The sequence below is a fragment of the Bombus pyrosoma genome, linkage group LG11, assembly GCF_014825855.1.
Source record: "Bombus pyrosoma isolate SC7728 linkage group LG11, ASM1482585v1, whole genome shotgun sequence".
Taxonomy (NCBI): Eukaryota; Metazoa; Arthropoda; class Insecta; order Hymenoptera; family Apidae; genus Bombus; species Bombus pyrosoma.
Window position 1 is genome coordinate 14,336,752 of NC_057780.1, and position 24,381 is coordinate 14,361,132.

The window sequence follows — 24,381 nt, forward strand, 5'->3', positions numbered from 1 at the left end:
TATTGCACTTGTGTCACTGATAATTCCATATTATAAATATTTATCTATAATAAATGCAGTAGCACCACTATAATGATTATAATATATACAAATTATAAAGAAACAGATAATAAGTAGCAATTATTACATAATAGAAAAGTATACGAAAAATATTCTTTAAAATATGTAATACTAAGATAATAGCGTATCAAATACGATATTATACGAAAGACGAAGTAACAATTTCATACCTAACATAATCATTTTTATTCGTGTACGTAAATTCCACGGACGAAGCTATTATTATTTCCTACTAAAATAAGGTTAATTTTAAGTCGGGACTACTTCATTTTTCAAACATATCATACCTACTGAACACATTGATCTATATATATATATATATATCTACTATAATGTGTAATAAATGGTAACGAATGTATGAGTGTATAACTGGACATACGATAATCGAGTATTTCATTCACAAAGAGAAGTCGTCTTAATTTTTAGTCTATACGATTATGTGTATATTTATGTATATACAAATATACGAATTGATTTCTTATACTTATCGCGTACGAGCTTGAATACTGCATGTATTGAAATCTTGTTTGTTCTAAACCAACTTATGAAATTCGAGTATACAAATCGAAGCTTATTATTACATTACTAAAAAAGGTTGAGAGAATATGATCAAACAACATTTTAAATATTATGATAAACTTTGAACAAAAACACGATTAATTATATTCTTTTTCAGTTATAATATACTTCGATAAATTTGTATATAATTATACGAATACTTTTTATAATTCTATTCAACAATATAGAAACTTTAACAGTAAAAATTTAACAATATATAACATGCTCTTCTTTAAAAATAGTTCTTTTACCGTTGCAATAAAAAAGAAAACAGCCATAAATCGCGTATAGAATAAATAAGAAACATTGTTACTTGAAATATACATACAAATACGTAAATTGTTTATAAACTTACGAGATTCTTTCGAAAGTTATTTGAATCGAATACTTAAGAGAAGTACGTTAAAAATCAAATAAGAAAATATTTTTATGAGATTCAAAGTTTGTCTTACTCCGATAGATCCGCAATTCGATACAAGATTGTCAAATATTATACATGTAGTATTTACCACATACTAATTCTCTTTATACGGAATTCAAAGATTTGTCTCTTCATGATACACATATTTTAATGTCAAATATTTCTATTACTTGCTACTATCTGTTTTAAAAATGCAAGTTATAATATCATTGGACATAATCAGTATTAAATAACTATCAAAACTGATACGACTAGCAAATGACTGATGTGACTCTCTTAATGTGTATGTATAAACAATAGTTAATATTATAATAAAAATAATATCATCTAATTCTATTACAAGAAATGTTATCAAATTTCTTATTTTCTTTAATAGCTGTCGTATTTTGACATTAAGATCATTACGACTTCTATACCAATCTGCTCATTATGTTTCTATTGTTGCTAATGATAATTATGAATGATGAAAATAATAACGATGACAATCAGGATGATGTTGAAAAATGGTACATCAACAGTAATAAAACTAAAGGAGAATAATAATGATAATTTGCGGATAATGTGCAATATAATAGTGAAAACACTAACATAATATCAATAATACCTATTACTGATAAAAAACAATAATAAGTATAATAATAATTAAAAGCATAATAATATATGACGATATTGATATAGTAATGGTAGTAATATTAATGGTAATAATAAAAATAAAGACAGTAATAATAATCGCTTTCAGATGCGACAAAATATTTGACGACATTAACTGCTCTTACCATACAAATAAATACAAAAAGATACATATATACACATATGTAAATATGTATTTTTCTGCTTAATAGTGGAGAACATTCCTTTTATATTTCTATTTTTAAAGCAAAGCTTTTTTTAAGCAGAGAGATGTATATGTACTGTGTAAATATATGTATAAAATGACGTTGTCATTATATACGTTAATATCATTATACAGAGTAACTACCGTAGTTACATTTTTCGATCCAAGAATTTTGTAAAAATATTTGTATAAAAATTTTGCACGTGTTATTTTATACATCTTAGCGATTGAATGTTTAACACTGAATAAAAACGTGTTATTCCCGTAAAATCGTATGTATTTAGTGGAATATTGTTTTGATTTCATTACTATTTTTTCTGATTGTTTATTATTGTGCAACATCAAATGTTAAACAATAAAATTAGGCAGAATGTTCTATGTAGAATTATGCCATTAATCTCTCATGTATTCGTTCATTAATACATAAAATAAAATAAAATAAAATAAAATAAAATTAAATTAAATTAAATTAAATTAAATGAAATGAAATAAAATAAAATAAAATAGAATAAAATAGAATAAAATAAATCTTTAGCAACAATCTCCTTGTTTTTGTAAATAAATATATGGAATATACAGCATGCTATTTAAGTATTTTTTATCGCTAAAGAAAATTCTCCACGAAGAAACACAAACTTAAAAATTGATAAAAAATACAAATATATTAATTGTTTTTCATTTGTCTCTATTACTTCTTTTTATCTCGTTCTCTTTCTTTTTCTCGCGCACTCTACTTTACTTAATCTGTGCTGGAAGGTCGAGAAGAGATCAAACAGGACAAGTAGCAGTAATCATAATAATGATAGTAAAAGGAAATATTCATAAAAAACGTTGTTGCAACTAATATCAGCGTGCAAACAACCCACCAGAATTATCAGCAGTAGTGTAATCCGCGAGGAGAGGCGAGGCTGCTAAGGCTGCGTAGTTGGCATAATCGGCATATGGCGTGTAAATTAAACCATGGGGATCACCGGCAGAAAGAAGAGATCCTGGTGGACCCGAACCATTTAGAAGAGATGCCGCGGTGGTTGGGACAGATATCCGTGGCGAGAGTATTAATGGAGCTCCTAACGGAGCACTAGGTGTCCTCATAGGTGTGGCCAAGCCTGGAAGAAGCCGTTGTGTTTCTGCCGCTGCTGCTGCAACACGTCTCCACTCTTCGTCGCAAGCTGAAACATTCATTATCATCATTTCAAGTTACAAAGAAAACTGATTTTATATTTATTTATATTTATCGTTACAATCATAGCAAACAATTTTTTACATCTCCTCTTCCCCTTTCAGTATCTTTAACTTCTTTTATTAATTTTCTAAATATCCCATCGTGTTATAGAGATTTATTTATTTATATACATAACTTGTAAATGTATAATAACATATAACATGAAAAATATTTTGAACGATTTAAATGCGTATGGTAGCGTCAGAAAAATGTGAATCGAACAACGATAAACTGAACATGTATACCTATTTCTTATATAGTATTTTTTAAATTTTGTTCTATACAGAATTAGGTAATAATTTTATATTATAAATTTTTAATAAAGTTATACTTGAAAATGCTAAATCGTTTAATGAGGTTGCTAAACGTTTAAGAAGGTGTAGTTTAGCAGATTATTTAGAAGGACAGAGATTCTTGAGATATATACAGAAGAGAAATTAATACGTAAAATTGATAGCCGTTAAAATGTTGTGAACGAATTACACGCTTCTCGTTGAGAGTTAGAAACATTCGTACCTATTTACTTTATACTAATGTGTCTATATTACTTTATATTATTATTTTACTGCAAATTATTTGTATTCAATAATATAATCAATTCCTCAATTAAATCTTATATATTTTTGAACAATTTTAATTTTGAATTCTATAAATGTTATTATCAAAAAGATATTAAAAATAATTTAGATTATTATACGTCCATCAAAATATTTATTACCATCATTTATGAAGTGTATATAGTACTTAGATATACATATACAGAGTGTTCAATCTTCATCAATTTTTAATAAAAAATGCGAATGACATTCCCTATAAAATAATTTACCCTGTGAATAAAAAAATTTTCAGATAAGAATCGAATGATTTCGAGGAGAATATAATCTGCTGCAACTATAGTATATTATAGTATAAATGAATGAATTGAAGTTACATGAAGGTAACATACTTAATTTTTCTTAAATGGGATCATATAACTTTAAGTGAACTAATCAATCCATCTTGATATTCTCTATAAAATGTTATTAACCCATTTAATTATAATACACTTGTACATATAACATACTCGCATATGCTTACCATACCTGTCGTATGAAAGACGCTTACCTTAACTACTTTTGTATTTGTTTTTCTTGTCTTTCACATAAATTAAAATAAAAGTTTCTCAACATAGATAAATTGGTACCTACCTTTTTATAGGGAATGCCGAGATAGATCGATTAATGCATTAAAAATTACATGGTAACATTTTAAAAAGTAATAACAGTGATGATAATATATCCTTCATGCGTCCACCTATAAAATAAACTAATTACATTAAATTACTTCTCCCTCGAAGTATCGTCCAAAATATCTTTTGAATAATGAACAATTCGAACAATGATTGCATACATAGTATGTACCCACGTGTATATATATATATAGCTATAAAGAAAGTGCCTAATATTAAATAGTATTAATCAAATTTTATTTTGAAATAAAAGTAAATAAATATTTGAATTTATACCTGTAGCTGCAGCAACTTTCGTGTTAGAATCCCGATAGGTTCCATTGATAATAGCAAGTTCCATTAACTGCCGCTTCTTTAACTCATCCTCTCCATCAGCCTGCTAACAGTCAACATAATTAATAAGAAATATATTAATATTTTTGAAATTAATTATAGTAATCTAAGAAATATGTTACTCATTTTTTCAAATATTTACAATTTTACTTTAATATAATTTCAAACTTTTTTCTTTCTTCGCGTGGCATATAATATTTGTAAGAGATTGAAGAAAGAGAAGCTACGTTTATATTTTATCAATCATGCCATTATACAATTAAATATTTTCTATGAATATCACTTTATAGCTTAAAAATTAAGCGTCTATGAAATTAAATCACGTGAATACTTATTCTTTTAGTTTGCACGAACAAATAATATTTATTTATACATGCAGAAACTTTAGTGCATAATACAAAGGTGCAGCTGATAGGAAGTAATTAATATTATGGGGAAACTAATTCAATAAAATTAGAAGTTATAGTTAATAATAGGAACTTTCTCACCACGGGAACAAGAAGTTTCTTCACTTCTTCTACAGCTCTGGCAAGTTTCAAAGTTGCACGATTTTCAGTATCCTCAACTGTCAATAAAACATGCAGTTCATCTGTCAGATGTTCCCAGTTTGGTTTACCTCGGTTTAACTCTTCCTGTTAAAGAGATTAATATCATATATAGTATAATTATACAATTTAAATAAATAAATGTAAAAGACTTTATTTATAATCATTATTATGGTAAGAATCATTGATATCATAATATTACGAAGTACATATGTATGCCATTTATTCTAAAAAATATATCACAAATATTAAGTGCGTGTAATAACAAATATCTAATTGTAGGAAACTAATTCCTGAATTAATATTATATGTCTATATATCCATGATATTACTCTATATTGTATATTAATATTTCCATACAATCAATTTAAAATAAAAAATTAATATTCACATGTATTTGTTTCAATAAAAATCACAAAGCTACAATTTCTTAAATAAATTCTTGCGACAAGTCTAAACTAATGTTGAACACGAGAAATTGGAAATAAATTTTGTATATCCATATTATTATTTGATGCATATACTTACGATAAAATGCTTTCTCAGTGATCATACGCAGCTTGGAAACAAATATTTAACTTCAAATTTGAATAATAATCGTGTACTTTTGACATATTGCTTATGTGTATATTATAAAGAAGTTATAAATATATATGTATAAACTAACAAGGTAGAAACTTTTTCATTATCATTTTTTTATCAGTAAAAAATATTCAATCACAAAAATTGTGTACTTAATCACGCAAACAATTATGGTTATTATCTATATTATAATATAATAAATATGATAATGTAAATTGCAATTACAAATCTAGTTACAATTGGGAGAAATTAGAAACCTTACATATGTAACAAGGAAAAATTGTATATGTCACTCGAAAATTTATACGCAAAAATATATTATATCTATGTATACAGAACATCTGTGTAAAAACAATAAATTTACCTTCTTCTTATCCCTCATAGAACCTTTTCCCCTAACCATAATTTTACATCCTGTTTCTTGTTCTAACTGTTTAGCTGTCATACCACGTGGTCCAAGAATTCTTCCAACGAAATTAAACTGTAACAAATCAAATTTTGAGACAATTTTTAAAGAAAAAACATCACATCTACATATTACGTTTGCAAGTATGTGATACAAAAAATTGTGTTTTATTTCTAATGGCGATTCTTACACATGTACATGAATAATTTTTTGAAAAAAGTAGAAATTTTTTAGTGTATTTAATTAAAAACAATAGAGTTTTTAAATAAATGTCATTATTTATTGTTGCCATAAAGTACTTTACTGCGCTTACATTTTAACATTCACCTGATATAAAACTTACACAAGTTATTTTTCTAAGTAGACTTATATGTAACATGTGTTTATATTATATATATATATAAATATTAAGCGTAGGATACTATGCAAAATATATAAATATATAAATAAATATAAAAAATGTTATTATACATCTCCTTATTCTTTCATTCAAAAAAATGATTACCACATGCACGCTTGTACGTGTTATTCGATCGGAACCTGTATAATTATATTTGGAAGTAAAATAAGAATTTTATCATATTGCAATATCGAACTTTATGAGTCTTATTTTAAACGAATCTCCTTTGGTTAATAAAACATAGATGCAAAACTAATTACTTAGGAAACTAACAAATTTACGTCAAAACCATCTTCATATAAAGTAGATCAAAATATAAACCTCATTCGATTAATTTTTTGCGAAAAATAACTTTTTCGTGGTATTTCTAAGAAAATTTCATTGTTTATATTTCAAAAGCATAATTTCCTTCCTATTTTATTCCTTTTTCCACTACCTACACTTAAAGTTTGTCCTAACTAAACGATAAAATGTTATCGTTGTTATGCATTTATTAATTTAATAATAATTGTACTCTCTTGATTCAATGTTGACATGTAAAATCTCTTCTGTAAGTGAATAAATTCTATTTGTAATTTATTTATTTGTTCTACATTTAAGTAATATCCTTTGGACTGTGTGATCTATAAACTATGTCCCCTGATACAATATGAAATTAAATGTTCAGCGATTAAACAATGATATTGTCAAGTGGATTGTAATAAATGAATAATTGCTTTATACACATGTATAATTGTTATTGAGAAACATTTATATATATCCTATTATTAGCTCAATTTCATCTCATAAGGGAAATTTATTTCAGAAAGTTACAGCATAGCTTATTTATTCAAAATTGATCTGTTACACTGATCTGAAAATTAAATACATTTTATATATTTTTGCAAACTCTTCTATTAAAAAGAAAAAGAATAAAAAATACAAATGTTAAAGAAAGCAAATGCGAGGAAACAATGACAAAATTATTAAAAAATCAAGAATGTATAATAAATAAATTAATCAACATTATCGAATGTATAGCATACGTGTAATACAACACGCCTTCATATTTAATAACAATAACCATTCTATTTAGTAAAAATTATATCAAAGTTATTTTTAATAATATTCTGTTTTATTTATTTTCATTCGCATTGAATGAATATCATGTTATCTTATTAAAATTTTCTGACTAGATATGTGTTTGTCGTTTTGGTACCCTATTTTGACAAGATTTCTCCAATATTATATAGGTATTATATAATATAATATTATAATATTAAATATTATATAATATTGACAAATTTCTATAATATTAAACCGATTTAAAACTCGAATCTCTTCGTATTATGGGAAAATACTTTCTTACCATTATAATATATATGCAGCATAACCCCAATCTCCAAAGATACAATATAATATAATTTGGTAAAATTATTTAGGGCAATTTTTGTGACATACGTATTTATTTTTCCAGCAATAATTTCAAAATACTTCTCGTTATTGATTCAGCTTGTAATAAATTTTGTCTCTATCTTATCACGGTATCCAATACCAATAGCAGTTCAGCAAATTGAAAATAATGATTGAGATAATCAGATCCATTCCTCTTAAATCTCTTTTAATCCGTAAATATAACCTTTTCGGTTTGTTTCAATGTTGCTTCAACATCGAAGGTCATTAGCAACACTGTCCAAATTTAAAATCTTTTTGATGCAGTTTTGTTTCAGATAGAAATTGGGTGAGATTTATTAAATTCTCATACTGTTTTTCAGGTGAACTATTCTTCCTGCAGCGTCATATCGTTATATAGTTTTTCTCTTCATGTGTACATATTTTTTGCAAATAGTAAACATATAGTAGACGAAATTAATCTTCTAGACAAGACTTCCTTTATATTATATATACGTATGTATATTCACATTTCTGTAAAATGTGTCGTTTGTTTGTAACATTAGTATCGTTACGTTATAAGAATACTTATGTTTTTAAAATTTCTTCAGAGGCACTCAGCAAACAAAAATACTTTTTATTCTAAGCATCTCTTGCATACGCAATGCGGGAGGCTTCGATTAGGCTGGATAACATTGAGACCAGACATGGGAACCGTTACAGATACGGCTTCACGAAAACCTCAAAGCACAATCTCACCCGTAGGATTAGTTTATCCATATGCGAGCACATATGTTTGATAATGTTTCAGATGATAAACTCATGGCCTATTCCACCACATAAAATTATCGCAGTATATAAGAAAACGGTTACTTATGCTTCTTAGACAGATCGTTACGAAAAGTCACGGTAATGCTTCGCGTTATTTGCTTCGTCAAGACCGAGGTCGCACGAGCGTTGAAATGACAGGCGTTACAGGCCACGACGGACACGGACGTTACAACGTCCGTCTCGCAGCGTTCTATCTTGTTTTGCATAGGATCAGGTCAGTCACACGAACTACGCCTACTTACGTCCGTCAAACTATACAACGTTATGACGGACGTTGTAACGTTCGTCATTCCAACACTCGTGTGACCCCAGCCTAAGGTTCAAGTTTATATCATGTGAGATGGGGCTAAAATTCCGTTCCGAAACAATCATTACGCCTTAAAAATCTGCGAATCGAGATAAATTCTATTCGGCATTATTTTCGGGCTACTTCTAGTAGTACTCCGTCAACCAAACACTGATACTCATTTATTCGCGAAACATACACATTTGTAATAACATTTTCACTTACAAAATATATGTTGATGTTGCCATGTCAATTCGAGTTTAATTATTTCAAATCTAGTATTCGTCGTATATACAGTCATAGTATATCATAGTATATAATATAATAATCTAATATTTGCAATCGTAGCTGAAAGTTGCCGACATTACCGCTCGAATCGTATCATCGTTTATTAGTTAGAGTTTTTCCTTTTTACTAATATCATCCGCGATTCCTCAATTTCTATCATCAACCCTTCTTGCGACTCTTTGATCTCGCATCAGATTTAGCAGTAATTTAGCAGAATTTCTCAACAGCTTCTTAATTTAACGTCGAATTCATCTGTACTGTTCTACAAGTTCTTCTATACTGTTTTTCACGATGAATCCCTGATGTCGTATCCGTTCATTTGCACATTTTTGAATGTCCGCGTTGCTCGCAGTCCAAGCACGTCACAATGTTTACTATAGTATTTTCCATACTTTGACAACCATTTGTTAATTTGATACCGCTCTTACTATCTTATATTCATCCTGAGTACATAAACTTTATATTTTTTTAATAAATCACACTAGCGATTGTTAATGCATTCTATTAATTTCATGTCACAATGAATGTTAGAAATTTCATAACGAATGCAAATTTATGTTTAATTTATATTACTATGGAGACTAATTTCAGAATAATTGCTGAAGTGAATAGGCAAATTAATAATCGTTGTTTAGCCCTAAGGCAACTATTAGGAAATAGAAAAACCTGTGTGTCGTTTCAGTCTAGAAAACAAAAAGAGAGACCACCTTGTTTTCTCTCTAGTGTTCCTTGTATGTAAGAATTTTTATTACAAACAGTGGCTAGATAAAGTGTTTGAATATACGCTCATTTTTTATAATAAAGCCTATCTTTATCAAGTTCCACGTTTCATTTTCATGGTATTTATCATATTTTATAATGATGTGAGACACTACCGAATGATATGAAAATTTAATATATGTAAGAACTTGGAAATGATTAATTAGTACGTAGATACTATAATAAATAAAGATGAAAAAAGATGATAAAGACTACTTTTTGTAGCCACTGTATTTCTAAATTCATATGTTTACTGCTTACGGTAAATACGTTTGAAACATTTGTGAGCTTCCTGTGTGGTAAGTCGGAATGCATTGCACATACAAACAACAATGCACTGGACGAATTTCTTGCCAGGTATTGATACTGCTCAAAACACACACAAACACGCTTAGACGATGGACGAATATATGGAATATTAGAAATTAGTTTGTAATATTGCAAGTATACAGAGCTTGATATATCGATAAGAACACTAGAAATAATTGCTCGAACAATACAACTAAATGTGTTGTTTTGGAAGATTTTATGTACCTAATGTACAATATTGCTTAAAAAGCATAATAACAAAAGTAAGAATGAAATTACATTTTCAATATCATGTATAAATATAAATGCATAAATAATAATCATAATTTCCCATGTTTCACATTTGTTTCCTTAACAAGTTATTAAAGTTTTGGATATTAGAATAAAAACTTTTATTAATTCATCCCCTTGTTCCCTGAGTTGGCGTTGAATTAAAGTTAAAAGTAATCTTATATTGTTAATAAAAATACAGTACCGAGATCAATGAACGACTTTTATCTTTATTGCCGCTATATAGGAAAAAATTTTAATTTTTTTAAATATGAAAAGAAAATTTCGGAAACAAAATAAAGTTTCTAATCAAATTTCCACATTTCTAGATATTTATTACGCAATTAACACATAAATTAAATTTAAAAATATGATTAATTTAGAAACAAGTTTGACATACAATAGTTTGAAAATATGTATAAAACTTTTAATTGTTCAAAGGTGCATAAGTTACAAGAGATACTTTTGAGAACAAAATATTTATCTCAACGGAATAACATAACATTTACATAATATTTACTTACATTCCACATTTAGAAAAACGCATAAACAGTGTACCTATGTTACTAACTTTTTCTAATATACATCAAATTCTTATCTCATATTGATAACGTACTGAATCAAATATTCTATTAACGTATATTATAATGTACTACGTTTATTACTTTCTATATATCTTATATTGATAAAAGAATAAGAGTACAGATTATTGAAAAAAGATAAATACGTATAAATGTGCACATTTCTCCAGATTTACCATTCTTATAGGAAAGAAAATAGTAACTATTATTTCCAAGTATGTATTAAAGACGATGTCAGTTACCAACACCTTAAGTACCTAATAATCATATTAATGTTTATAGACACTAATACGGATTAATATATATGTACACATTAATATTAATATGCATATATATCTTTAGTATTCTAAAATTCTATAATTAGTCAAAAAGAAGATAAAAATTACTATGGACTTTTTAAAGATTTTCTATAGAGATAAAGTAAAATATGACTCATATAAAGTTGCGTAAGCAATGTCGCGAAAAAAATCATTTTTAGAATTGTATTTAATACCTGTCTAAAAGAAAGATGTTGAAAGCGAGTATGTTTTAAGGAAAAATTTGCACAAACTTTCTTCATCTCTACGAAACGTAGAGCGTACACTTAAAATTGTCTTTTAAGTAGATATGTATACTGCTGCTAATATTCCAAACAAGATTGGAATTACTGAAGGACCTTTACTGAAGGAAGCACAACTTTCAATTTTTGTAGTAATTTGTTATATTGCTATACACTATATTACAATGGAATGACTTTTAACGTTTAAATTACTTATTATCCATTACATATAAAGCATAGGCTTCTATTATAAAATGATATTAAAAATTAAAATTATTAAAATAGACATGTTAATAATGGTGATACATATGAATATATATTTAGTTGAATATTAAACTTTGATAAACTATGAAACTTTTCATTGGTAAATTGTAAACTATCTAGTTAGATGTTACAATGTCACAACTCTAATAATAGTACATACTACAATAAAAACTCATACGCTAATTATAAGACAGTAAATTGTTATCTAAGATAATATAGCAATATAAATAAGAAATACTTACATCTGGATGTTCTTTAACAGGTACATAAACTTTTTCCGTAAGCGTTGTGATATCACCCTCTGGTTCCGGTAGAACTAGTGGCTCCTTTTTGACGCCACTAATCTGGAAAAGACTTGCCCGCACTTTTGCGATTTCTGCAACAAAGATAGAGATGCATGTACATATTTTTAGTTCCAATTTCAATTAAAATATTTCGCCGAGTACAGTCTACTATTAACCTGCAAAGTAAAAGAACCGAAATGCAGAACCACAAATAAAATCAGTCAGTTTGTAATTATACATATCATCTCTAATGAACATTCGTAACAAATGAACATCATATATACAATTCTTTCATCACGTAAAATGACATTAGTTTTATGATAAAGAGTAGATGTGATGAAAAGACGAATAAAATTAGACAATTATAAAATCATTTAGTCGTATATATGTAGGCATGTGGATTGCGTGATTACAAAAGATCTATTCATTTCTAAGAATGTAAGTTTTTAAAGTGATTAAATTTCAATTTCCTGAACTATCTTACTAAGATAAATGCGATACACATACGAAAATTTTATAGTCAATAAAATAATGGATGTACTTATGTATTTATGTATATATAGTGACGAAGAAAAAAATGTTTAAGTTAGCATTTGTATATGTGTATGAACATTAACAACATTTATATTAAACATTTTTTACCGCATGCCTAACAATCATCTATCCTATAAGATATATTGCATCCTATCTTTATTTTTATTCAGTACCCTTGTCAATCATAATTCCATTTTGTAAAATTATGATATTTTTACCTGCTGATTACTTTTTAAGCCCTTTTTTATCCACCAGTGCATTTCGATATTCAATAATTTTTTATTATAGAAACTATATCGTTGAACAAATATATTTGGTATATCAATTTATATGTAATATCAATTTATTTTTATAATAATATGTACATACAGATGTACATGTACATACATATGTATATATTTTTAGTATTTTTTCATGAAATATTTAGACACTTGCTTGTATTATATTAGATGATTTATATGTTTAGAGCCTTAAAAATATTATCGCAATGAAAATAATAGAATAGCATTTCCTTACAATTCAAGGATTTGCAAATATAGAATTAATTAATAACAAAGTTAAAAACATTTCTCATATTAAAATACTAAATTGAATAACAGGTTCGTCCGTCACAACCGCGTACACATTTCAAGAAGTGTCATATAAAACTACTGCTTATACATTATACGCATACTTTCTAGTTACGTGCTAGTAATAGATGCTTACTATTGCTTACCCATTATACGTACATACTTACTAGCTGGATAAATGTTAAATATGTATAGATATCAAAACAAGTTAAAGGCAATGTAAAGCGTAGAGGCTGGTTCAGATATGGCCAGTTTAGTTAAGTAGCGAGTGAAACCGAAATTATATTGTTTCACTGTGGATGATCAATATCAAAGCAGATGATCCATCGAAACAGGTCGCTTTACTTTCATTCTCGTTTCATCCGCCATGATCCTCCGATTCAACATGATTCGGCTTTACTTACTATTTTACTAGATTAAATTACTGGCCGTGCCTGATCCAACCTTAAGAGTATTTCATCTACTTATACAGCGTTAGCCAGTTCTCCTTCAGTTATGTATAAAGTAAAAATCCTCTTGAACATGAACCAATACAATATCCATTTCCGGAATTAAATGCGAAAATGATTACAATAAATGCAAAAATGAATTAATGCGACGAATTAATGTAGAAAAAAAAATAAAAAGATAATGTACGATATGTATGCTGATGATAAACGTACCACTCAAAAATGGATTAAAAGATTTAATAGTGGAGATTTTGACCTGGAAGATAAGGAACGAAGTGGCAGCTCAACGAAGATTAATATTGATGAATAACAATATTAAGTGAATAAAACCTAAGATACTCAACTAGATACTTAAATATTTTAAAGAAATCAATTTTATAACATTTAAATAAAATTGGAATGACAATTAAGTAATGATATCTGGATTCTGCATGTGATAACCAAAAGGAATTTGCTAGACAGCATTTGAATATGCGATTCAATATGCAATCGTTTGTTAAAAATACATAATAGTGGTGGGTGTTACCCCACTTACCATATTTACCTAACCTTAATTTTGCACATTGGAAAATTTCCATAATTGAAAATTTTTCAAAAACATAGAATGTCCAAGGATGCGCGTGTCTGAATTTTTTAATGAGAAGGACGAAAAGTTTTACAATAAAAGAACAAATAAATTACGAAAAATGGCAAGAGATCGTAGAATAAAACGGTGCATAGATATATCATTATTTATAGGTATGTATTATATAAAGATACTAGTACCTACTTATAATTGTATTATAGTTGTAGCTTTATGAAGTTAACAAATTTTGCCTATTTATAAATAATATACGATTTTAAGGACAACTGAAGAAAAAGTGAATTAAGTGAAAATGCAAAATGTAGAATGCGGTATGTTCCACCTCTTTTTTACTACAAGCAATATTTTTAAACTTGCTTCCAGTTCTACCTACTTTTAAGTATCACTGACTACACAGTTATGAGTATAGATATACATATGTATGCATGTATGTATATGTTTACCACAGTACGTATTACGCATGCGTGCACAGATATAAGAGTGTAAATGAAAAGAGAGGATAGAACACACGAGCGAAAGAACGCAGCATCATATCCACTTTTAGCAACATTGCTCATTACAGCTGACATCAGCTGTATTGTATTCTCGTAGCTTTCTTACCTTCCTGTTTTCCATTACATTTATTTTGTTTTGCTTTCAGGAATTATTCGGAAACGAAATTTTCAATTAAACAAGTAACAAGTACTATATGTTAATTTAAACTTTCACATGCCACGATATTCCACCTGTTTCCTTATCTAAAATCAGAAAAAATCTAGAACAAACTTTATCCGACGTAAACAATATTTTTGGTTTGAATAATAACTTTAAACACATATATATTTGACTCATATCGCGAGTCAATTAGTTAATTTCATTCGTGGAAACATCTTGTGACTCACAGAAATGCGTATTGATCTACATACATACGTATACATACATACGTATACATACACATGTATGTACATTGAGATTGTTATAAGGACAAGAATATTGTACAAAGCTAAATCGGAAATACATTGAATGCTAATTAAAAGAAATATCTTTTTATAAAATTTTATTCACTGTCTGTCATATTGCTGAACACTGTAGCCATATTTTGTAAATACAAATCACAATTATTTTCAAACGATGAATCATTGTTTTTGGAATCAACTCCAAACGAGAGAAAAGGATAAAGTAAAATTCCAAGACGATATAGACCTGGGAAGTAAGAATGCTCATTACCTGTGAGAATAAAAATCTATCTAAGTGTAGCGTAGGTGGTGATGCTGAATCGATGTTGGTATTGGTTAGGTGCAGCGTCTATGACATCATCGATGGCGTAATCATCAAGACTACGATCCATGACACAGATCAACCGGTTGAAAAAGACAATGGCGTTTTGAGGAGACAAACCTTCTCGTTAATTTACAATAAGAAAAATAATTTAATTCCTTGCAATGATACTTGTAATTACAATGACACAACTTCTAAACATTTCAATGAACTTCAGCAACCGTCTTGAAATTTAATAACAATAATAAAATATTTTATTACACTTCGTGTCCTATAATATACATATTGTACTCATGTATACAATATGTATATATACAACATGTATTTCATGTACAATGAAAGCTACTGTTACTCTTGCTAGAAACTGTGCACCTAAAATTTCATCGAATTTCAATTTTCATAGTTGAATAAAATCATTTACTTTCGTAAGCTTTTCATTTCCTTGCTTTTCATCCAATAAATACACTAACGCTTACTGATGGTAATAATTATTTAATAGTATTTCAAACTATATAGTTAATCTAGAGGTAATTATAGTCTCATTGGAAGAATAAAAAGGCGATTATATATCTTTTTATGTAGCTCCGTAAATCAAATCAATAATTAAGTTTTTAGATTCTACTTGCATATCGACATAATATAGATACAAGTAATTTTACATGACCTTTCAACATTTTACAAAGAGTATAATTCGAGTGTGTGTTCCCAAAGGTTTAGAAATTTATTATATAGAAGATCCTCTCTCTAGATTCGTTTTTCATTAAATTAACATAGTGGTGCAATCTATAAAATAGGATCGCTTGAGAAATGAATATTTCAAAAATATGCATGTACGTACATGTTCAACAATATTTATTTTTAATAAATCACTAGTCACTATTATTAACTTTAAAAGAAAACAATACTGAAGTGAGTGTAAAGAATGCTTCCTTTATTTATATTACGTAATTAATAAAATATTATTAACAAAATATTGTATAGTTATCAAGTGCGTAGTATAAACTATGTGATAATATATATTTATGATATTTATATAAAGTTAAGTTTAAATAAAAGATATAAACTTGATCTGAAAAAAATAAAAAGAAACATCACAAAGTATAAAAAATGTTAATTCACAAACACACAAAATAAGCATAAATAAACAAATGACAAAAAAGGAATACCTATCTTGTTGACAACTGAAACACAGAATTGTGCTTATTAAATATTTGTATTATTGTTCGGGTAATTAAGAGCAAACATTATGTAACTAATCATAAGAGATCAATATAACTCAATCGTATTGTTAATTAAAGAACAACAAATTGAAAACGATTGATAAATATTATATAGATGTTATATTGATTTTGTATTATCACTATGTTGTTCATCGATTTCAACAAATTAATTCTGGAATTAACATAATAGTCAAATTTAATCGCGTTATAAATACAGATTTTAAATCAATGTCACATGTATTGAAGTTATATCTTAGTAGCCAAGTTTCTTAAGCAATTCACAACTTATTTTCACACAGTGAGTCACAAGGATATATTTATAAGTCAGTGTCCAAGAAATTTTATACCAACACTAAACTATGACTTCTAACACAAATCTCACAAATATACAAGTATAACGTTAAAAATAATGTAGAAAAATACATTTCGCGTACTATTTACATTATCTACACACTTAGCTGGAATATAAGAATAATAATATTATTAAGCCTTCCCCATAAAATGGTGTCACAATATGTTTAAAATATACGATAGTTAAATTCTATTATTGAAAACTGTAACATGGAACACGGGTAAATTTAATTTATAAACTTATTCAACAAATAGCACGCAATTTATGCTCACTAGAAAATCATTCAATATTATTTATCAATAATTGATGATAATAATTGATAATTGATCGATAGAATAGTACCTTTGTTACATATATTTTTAACCTTTCAACCTTTTACTTTTCCAGAATATAATATTTTAAGTACATCAGAGATCATATTACGCAAATATCATTAACCTTAATAAAATTGTAACCAATGTATACGTATATTATTCCGCTACAGATAGAGTTTTTAAAGAAATATTTGAGACGTTATTTTTATTTTTTATTTTTTATAAAATGGAAATTAAATCAGAATTTTCATTCTCTGCATTATATTTTATTATTATATTGTACATGTAACAAGTACGTGTAGTAGACTTTGAAGCATGAAAAGCAAGGAAATAATTAAACTTCGAAAAAAATTTCATTAGGAGAAATTAATTAGTTTCGACTTTCAAGTGATGCATCAGATCTTTTTTTAAGTGGAACTGTAAATCCTGTTATGCACCATTCGATGCATTTTTTAATTCTCTACAAAGAATTTGGAAGTATTTGGATCGAAGAATGATTAATTTAAAAGATATTTTAACTTTAATATTCTAAAACTTATCGTATGGAAGATAAGGAAACACAACGCAGTACTTTCTCGTTTATGTTTCTCTTACGTACATGAGTATAAATGAAAACAAATGAAATTATTTCATGAAAGATTAAAGTTACATACATATTTTCTGTCATTTTCTGTCAACTATTAAATTTAATATTATTATTTCATATGTTTAAATGATGAATCCGAAACTAAATCAGTTTTATTATGATACATAAAAAATATACAACTCCAATAACGAAAAAGAAAACAAAAAAAAGATTCTTACCTAGCAAGATTCAAACCGGAATCCTAAATACTATTGTACATACTACTTATCTATTTATCACGATAACAATTAAAGAACTATGTTAGTTTAATTCAATAAAGGATACACATCACAATTTTTAAATAGGTATCCATTAGCGTGTAATATTTTAGCATTTGATTACATCAATGATCTACTCTATCTACTCTAAATTTAGTTTTGTCCAAAAAGTTCATTCAAGATATGATCTCCTTGTGTGAAAACTATTTGAGATTTTTTAAGGGTTGAGTATAGAGATTTTGTTTATTTCACTAGCTATAAAAAGATAATCTACTAATATTTCAGACATGTTTTGCTTCAAACTTTCGTAATTAATAAATCGAAAATATAAAGTAAAATCTACTTTATTAAACTTCTTTCGTTTATATGAAAGAGCTTTTTCTTGAAAATGTACATATTTTATTACACAAGTTTCACACGAAATATTTCATAAAATTCTTCGTATCATAGAGAATATCGTATTTCCCCTCAATATTTACTTCTTTGCATTAAATGTCTTATTAATGACGAAGTATCTCATATTTCTATCTCAGATATCTTATCTCATACGGCTAACATCTTTCGGGGCAAGAATGTTACAACTATTATATAATTTGAAGGCAATTTATCTATTAATAACCATATTAACAAATGCTACTGCATTGATTTACGTCGATTTGGAAAAGGTCAAGTTTTCTTGCTCTTTTATTCACACTGTCTTTGTACAAACATTACACTAATAACACAATTTAGTTTCTTACTATTCATAAAAGTTAAAATAGATACATAGATATTAATTTTGCAACAAATATACATAATAATATACATAATTACATGTAATGGTTATGATATCTTTATTAATACAGGTATGAGAAAAGCACGCACTTTCTATAATTAAAAACATACTAACGATACAATATTGTTAATAATTTATAGAATATAAACCAGCAAGAAGAAATGTACTTTCAAAAATATTTGACTAATTATTATCACATTTCAGTATTGAATCATGCTAAAAACATCTGGATATTACATTATCTTTTACATAATTAAATTAAACATACATATACATAAATATTTCTTTTACGTCTATATAAAGAACATTAATTTATGTTGTATAAAAATAATATTAATATAAATTAATCTTAAATGCAAATTGAATTAACTGGCACAAATATATATTTTCACCACGAGAAGCCGAAAATTTTATTACCATGATCACCGACTATCGACTTTATTCTCTTACTTTCATTTTTCAGATTTTCGAATATTTGACTTGTATTTATCGTTAATATTTATTGCTTTTCATTTAATTTTTAAGAATTTCTAATAATCTCTAATCATTTTTATTTAACATTTTCATAGTATAGAACTAATAAAATTTTATATTTCATGTTAGTCTACTTCTAAAAGGAATACATTTTATATATGAATAAAATATAGAGAAAAATAGAGAAAACAATCTCTTCACACTATATACAATATGAATTTTGCACAAGTTAATCTAGAAATCATAGTACAGATTACAAATGGAATCAGAGTGATTCTATGACACAAAATAAGACGGAATTTAAGAAGGATGAAACTGTGCTGCGGGTTTCATTTTTAAGAAAATTAAATTTTCGGAATTAGTCAAATATTATTTGACTAATTCCCAATAGAAGTGAATTATTGACTACAGGCTATCTTACATACGAAAATAAATTGAAAACGGACAATGCAAATTTTTCGCTTATAGCCTTTCTTTTTTTTCAAAAATTAGATTAGAATTAGTTTACTAGATGACGGAAAAAAAAATTGTCGAAAAAATTGCAATTGATCGAAATCGCGAAGAAAAAGGTAAAAATCATTGTTTTCAAGATTTTTATCTGGGTTTGTAATAAAAATTTAAACAATACATTTTAAATGCATATATATATATATATATATAAGATATCAGAATCACACTGACGTCTCGAAGTTCCAACAACTATAGATGTTGAACCTGCTTCGCTTTAACTCGAGGCGAAGATGACCGACTAAGACTGAGTACAGTACGGGAATATACGGTTTGGTATAATGACCCAAGTAAACGTGTGTGAGTGCACGCCCAACTCAAGGCAAGCAGAAAGATTGACGAAGAGAAGAGCGAAGAGTGCCGCTTGGAAACGGAGACGGTAGAGAATTCCTTTCACCCTACCTACTTTTCGAAGCTTAAAGTAAGAGACTCGAATCGAATGGAGGGGGGACGGATGGTGGATACCAAGGAGGATATGCGCAAGAAGGGTGGAGAGTGAGTAAAACGGAGGGAAGGAGAGTAAAAAATATTCAAGAAAGATAAAGAACGAAAATTGTGGGAGTGAAAAAAGAAGGTTAAAAGGAACAGGGGACATAATTGAGCGAATTTATATTCGAACAAAACAGAAAAATTAAGAGATGATAATTGCACCGCTTGAAAAATACGAAATTTTTCCTTTTTCAAATAAAAACATAACAAAAATCAACCCAAAGAATGGAAGAAAGCAGGAGGAAAAAGAAATAGAAGAAAAAGAAGGAGAAGAAGAAGAAGAAGGAGAAGAAGAGAAAAAAGAAGAAAAAGGTTAAAGACTAAATTCACACGAGTGAGCAAACGAACAAGTGAAGGAACGAGGAGCAAAATAACAGAAGAGAGACGGAGAATGACGAGAATGGAACGAAGACGAAGTGGCACGAGCCCGTTGGTGGATGCCATGCGGCATGAAGCGAACTGCAGGTCAATCCGGTCATCGGCCCCTATGTGTTCCCAAGGGCCACTGTTAAGGGTTTCATGATATTTCTCTTTTGCCTAAATCTTCGTCCCATCATTCTATAAATCGTTTCTTTGCACGTACGTACTAACGCATTTTAAAATAACGATAACCTATATCACCGTGTCAACCTATAAATCGTATATCACAAACTAAATTTATTCAGCATAGTTTATTCTATTGATCGATTAATCGCAGGTGCATCAATTAAATACAATCGGTGTTTATTTATCTATTATATGTAGTTAAAAAGATTTGTATAATTAAGATTGTCTAATGAACGAAAAGTTATGTAATGTAAAACAGATATATGGGAACAAAAATAAATTTAATCAATTTGATAAGTTTCATTAATGCTTTTATCAATAAAAATTGTATTAACAAATTTCATTGAGTCATTACCATATATTATTATCAATACTGAATCAGTCAACATTGAATCACTATTATGTATTATCAATATTAAATCAATCAATCACTATACTAAATCACTATCAAACGTTATCAAAGATTCACAAAATATTATACCATTTGTTATATTATATTATTAATTGGTATGTTCTGTTTCTAGACACATTCTATAGGTATCTTTTGTTAATTTTAAAAACAAACAGCAAGTTTTTCATTATAATTTTTAAAAGCGTTTACACTTATATAAACGCTATTGATAATGAGCTAAAATTCATAATAGCCAGGAAAATATCAAAATTTTATTGTACGTATATTACTTTCATTAAGAAATTATCACATTTTTATATGTTACCTAACAATTGCTATATGCATAGTATATATGTATATAACTGAATATTCTTGCAAGCAAAGATTTCATTTTTAATGAATATTTATTAACATGAATAGAAGAATTAACTAGGTTTATATTTCTAGTATTTAATATGAGTATATTATATTCTAAAAATTTAATATATTAATTAATAGCAATAACAAATAAAGATTACTAAATAGAAACGCATAAATATGCATTCAATATGGATAATTGTTGATTTAAAAAAGCTAGCTAGATAGACTGATAGCTAATGTGCATGATAAACGTATCACCATATGTGTATAATGTACGCTACATTCACAGATACTTGAGGAATCTATATATGGCAAGCTTACGGAACAGCCTATATATTATATATACGTGCGTAAGAACGTATACGGTGGTCTGGTCTCCACGACATAGACATAGGCATAGACGAAATGACGACATGACAGGTCGACCACGGTGAGGACTGCAAAAGTGGGGGCGCGTAGACATTTCCTTATTTAGAAACGGAGAAACGTCTTTGCTTAGTGGAACAGCTACTGCGAGGGATTTAATAAAATTTAAAAAGGTAACCTTCTCTTATATGTATAAGAATGTAGAAGTAGATTATTTAAAAGCAGCTACAAAGAAAGGAAACAAAAGACGAAGTGCAAACAATACTTTGAAGAAATGTTGACTATTATTATTGACGATGCAACAATAAATAGCTAAATAAATAAATATAATAATAATAGTGAAATAAAACATAATTAATGGTCATAATTAATATTAGAATAATAATAATTCCATTACAATAAAAGAAGCAAACAAGTTACTAAATTATGACAGATACGCTGGTACGGTTATGAATAATATTTAAATAAAATACATATTACCTGTAATAGATTAAATTGTTTTAAAAATTTATGAAAAATATAGTTATCTATATATTATTCCTTTCTTATCGTTAATATCTTAACTTGTTCCTTAAATGAACTAATATACAAAACTTTGAACATCATAACTATTTATTCACACAATACGACATTTTTTTTAATTTTGACCATTCAAATCTATTAATTTCTGCATACGAAATACGTATGTAATTCTCGATATACATCTATAAATATGTATATAGACATAGAATGTCAGATATATGTACTTTCAATTTTCACTACACTACTCAATTCACTACATTTTAATCGTAATTTCATTCACAATACAATACACTCCTATAGATAGAATCGCATTAATGTTTTCAGATATTATTCTCATGTTTATAATGACTTTCTAAATGAATGAACCTGAAAAAAGATATTTTTAATGTTTAATAAAATAACTATTATCCGTATTCGTACATTCAGATAAGGAGTATAGATATACTTAATAATTAAATTTAAAATATATACTTATGTATTAAATTTTTATATTATGAAAAATTCTTATGTTTAACATATCTTCTCGTTCGTGGTTTCAAGTAATTTGGAAGAATTTAATGTTCACGTTAAGCAAACAATTTTCATCATATATTTACATAAAATAAATATGTATCTCGAAAAATTAAAAAATCAGAAAATTGTTTATCTTATTTATAATAACAATGAGATAACATTAAAAAGAGAAACGAATTAAGTCGAATAAGTATAATGACGTTTAGAAGGGAATATTATAGAAAGATCATGATATAATGATATAGCTATTTCAGAAAAATATTGTACTTATATACCTATGTATATCAAAGAAAAAATAAAAATTCTATTTTTATTTTGGGTGCAATCTAAGTTCAACTCTAATATTACATATCATTTAATTGTTAATATTCAAATTAATTGTAGGAATTTTCTGATTATCTGATTATAATTTTACATTCATATTCTTACGTTTAAAATAATATTCGGCGTTCGCCCAAAAGATTTTTGTATAAAATTTTCTAATTACGTACAACATATTACGAATAAAACTTCACCCATCTAAGGCGTATTTCGTAAAATAAATGTCGATCATAAAGAAATAGTACCTTTCTAAATATTACAAAATGTTAAATTTAGTTATATTCATTTATAAAAAAAGTATTATGACTCTATATTAATTTAAACTTTTGTTCTGTATCAATAATATTAAAACCGATTATAACTTATTACAATGATCTAAAACGCATAGGTGTAGTACAACGTACATATGTATATGTATATGTAAACTATATAAGTTTGCTAATCGTCATTTAATATATTATATAGATCCACCACTTGTAATTTAATACTTCACTAACAGTTATCGGAGATTTGTCACAACAACTTGTTATCAAATGATTACGATCTTATGTACTGTTGACATTAAGCGCGTGGTACACTTGAAATCTCCACATTATAAAGTGGTTATCATATCAGATAAAATTTA

The 24,381-nt window shown here is 27.3% G+C and overlaps 1 protein-coding gene across 13 annotated transcripts in view; it reads right to left on the reverse strand.

Moving 5' to 3' along the window:
* LOC122572690 (protein held out wings) overlaps positions 1 to 24,381 on the reverse strand; it is a 49,028-nt gene that overhangs the window by 17,492 nt on the left and 7,155 nt on the right. For 8 of the 13 annotated variants that reach the window (XR_006318526.1, XR_006318529.1, XR_006318528.1 and 5 more), the window contains exons 2-7: positions 16,930 to 16,944; positions 12,330 to 12,463; positions 6,149 to 6,265; positions 5,146 to 5,289; positions 4,601 to 4,703; positions 2,741 to 3,043 (exon numbers count right to left, since the gene is read on the reverse strand). Coding sequence is in view for 9 of the 13 variants with exons in the window: in XM_043737984.1 (XP_043593919.1) it covers positions 2,741 to 3,043; positions 4,601 to 4,703; positions 5,146 to 5,289; positions 6,149 to 6,265; positions 12,330 to 12,463; positions 16,930 to 16,944 (816 nt within the window). In the remaining 4 variants the exon portion in view is untranslated. The remainder of the gene's footprint in view (positions 1 to 2,740; positions 3,044 to 4,600; positions 4,704 to 5,145; positions 5,290 to 6,148; positions 6,266 to 12,329; positions 12,464 to 16,929; positions 16,945 to 24,381) is intronic. The other 5 variants (XM_043737989.1, XM_043737990.1, XM_043737991.1 and 2 more) reach the window with 5 other exon arrangements.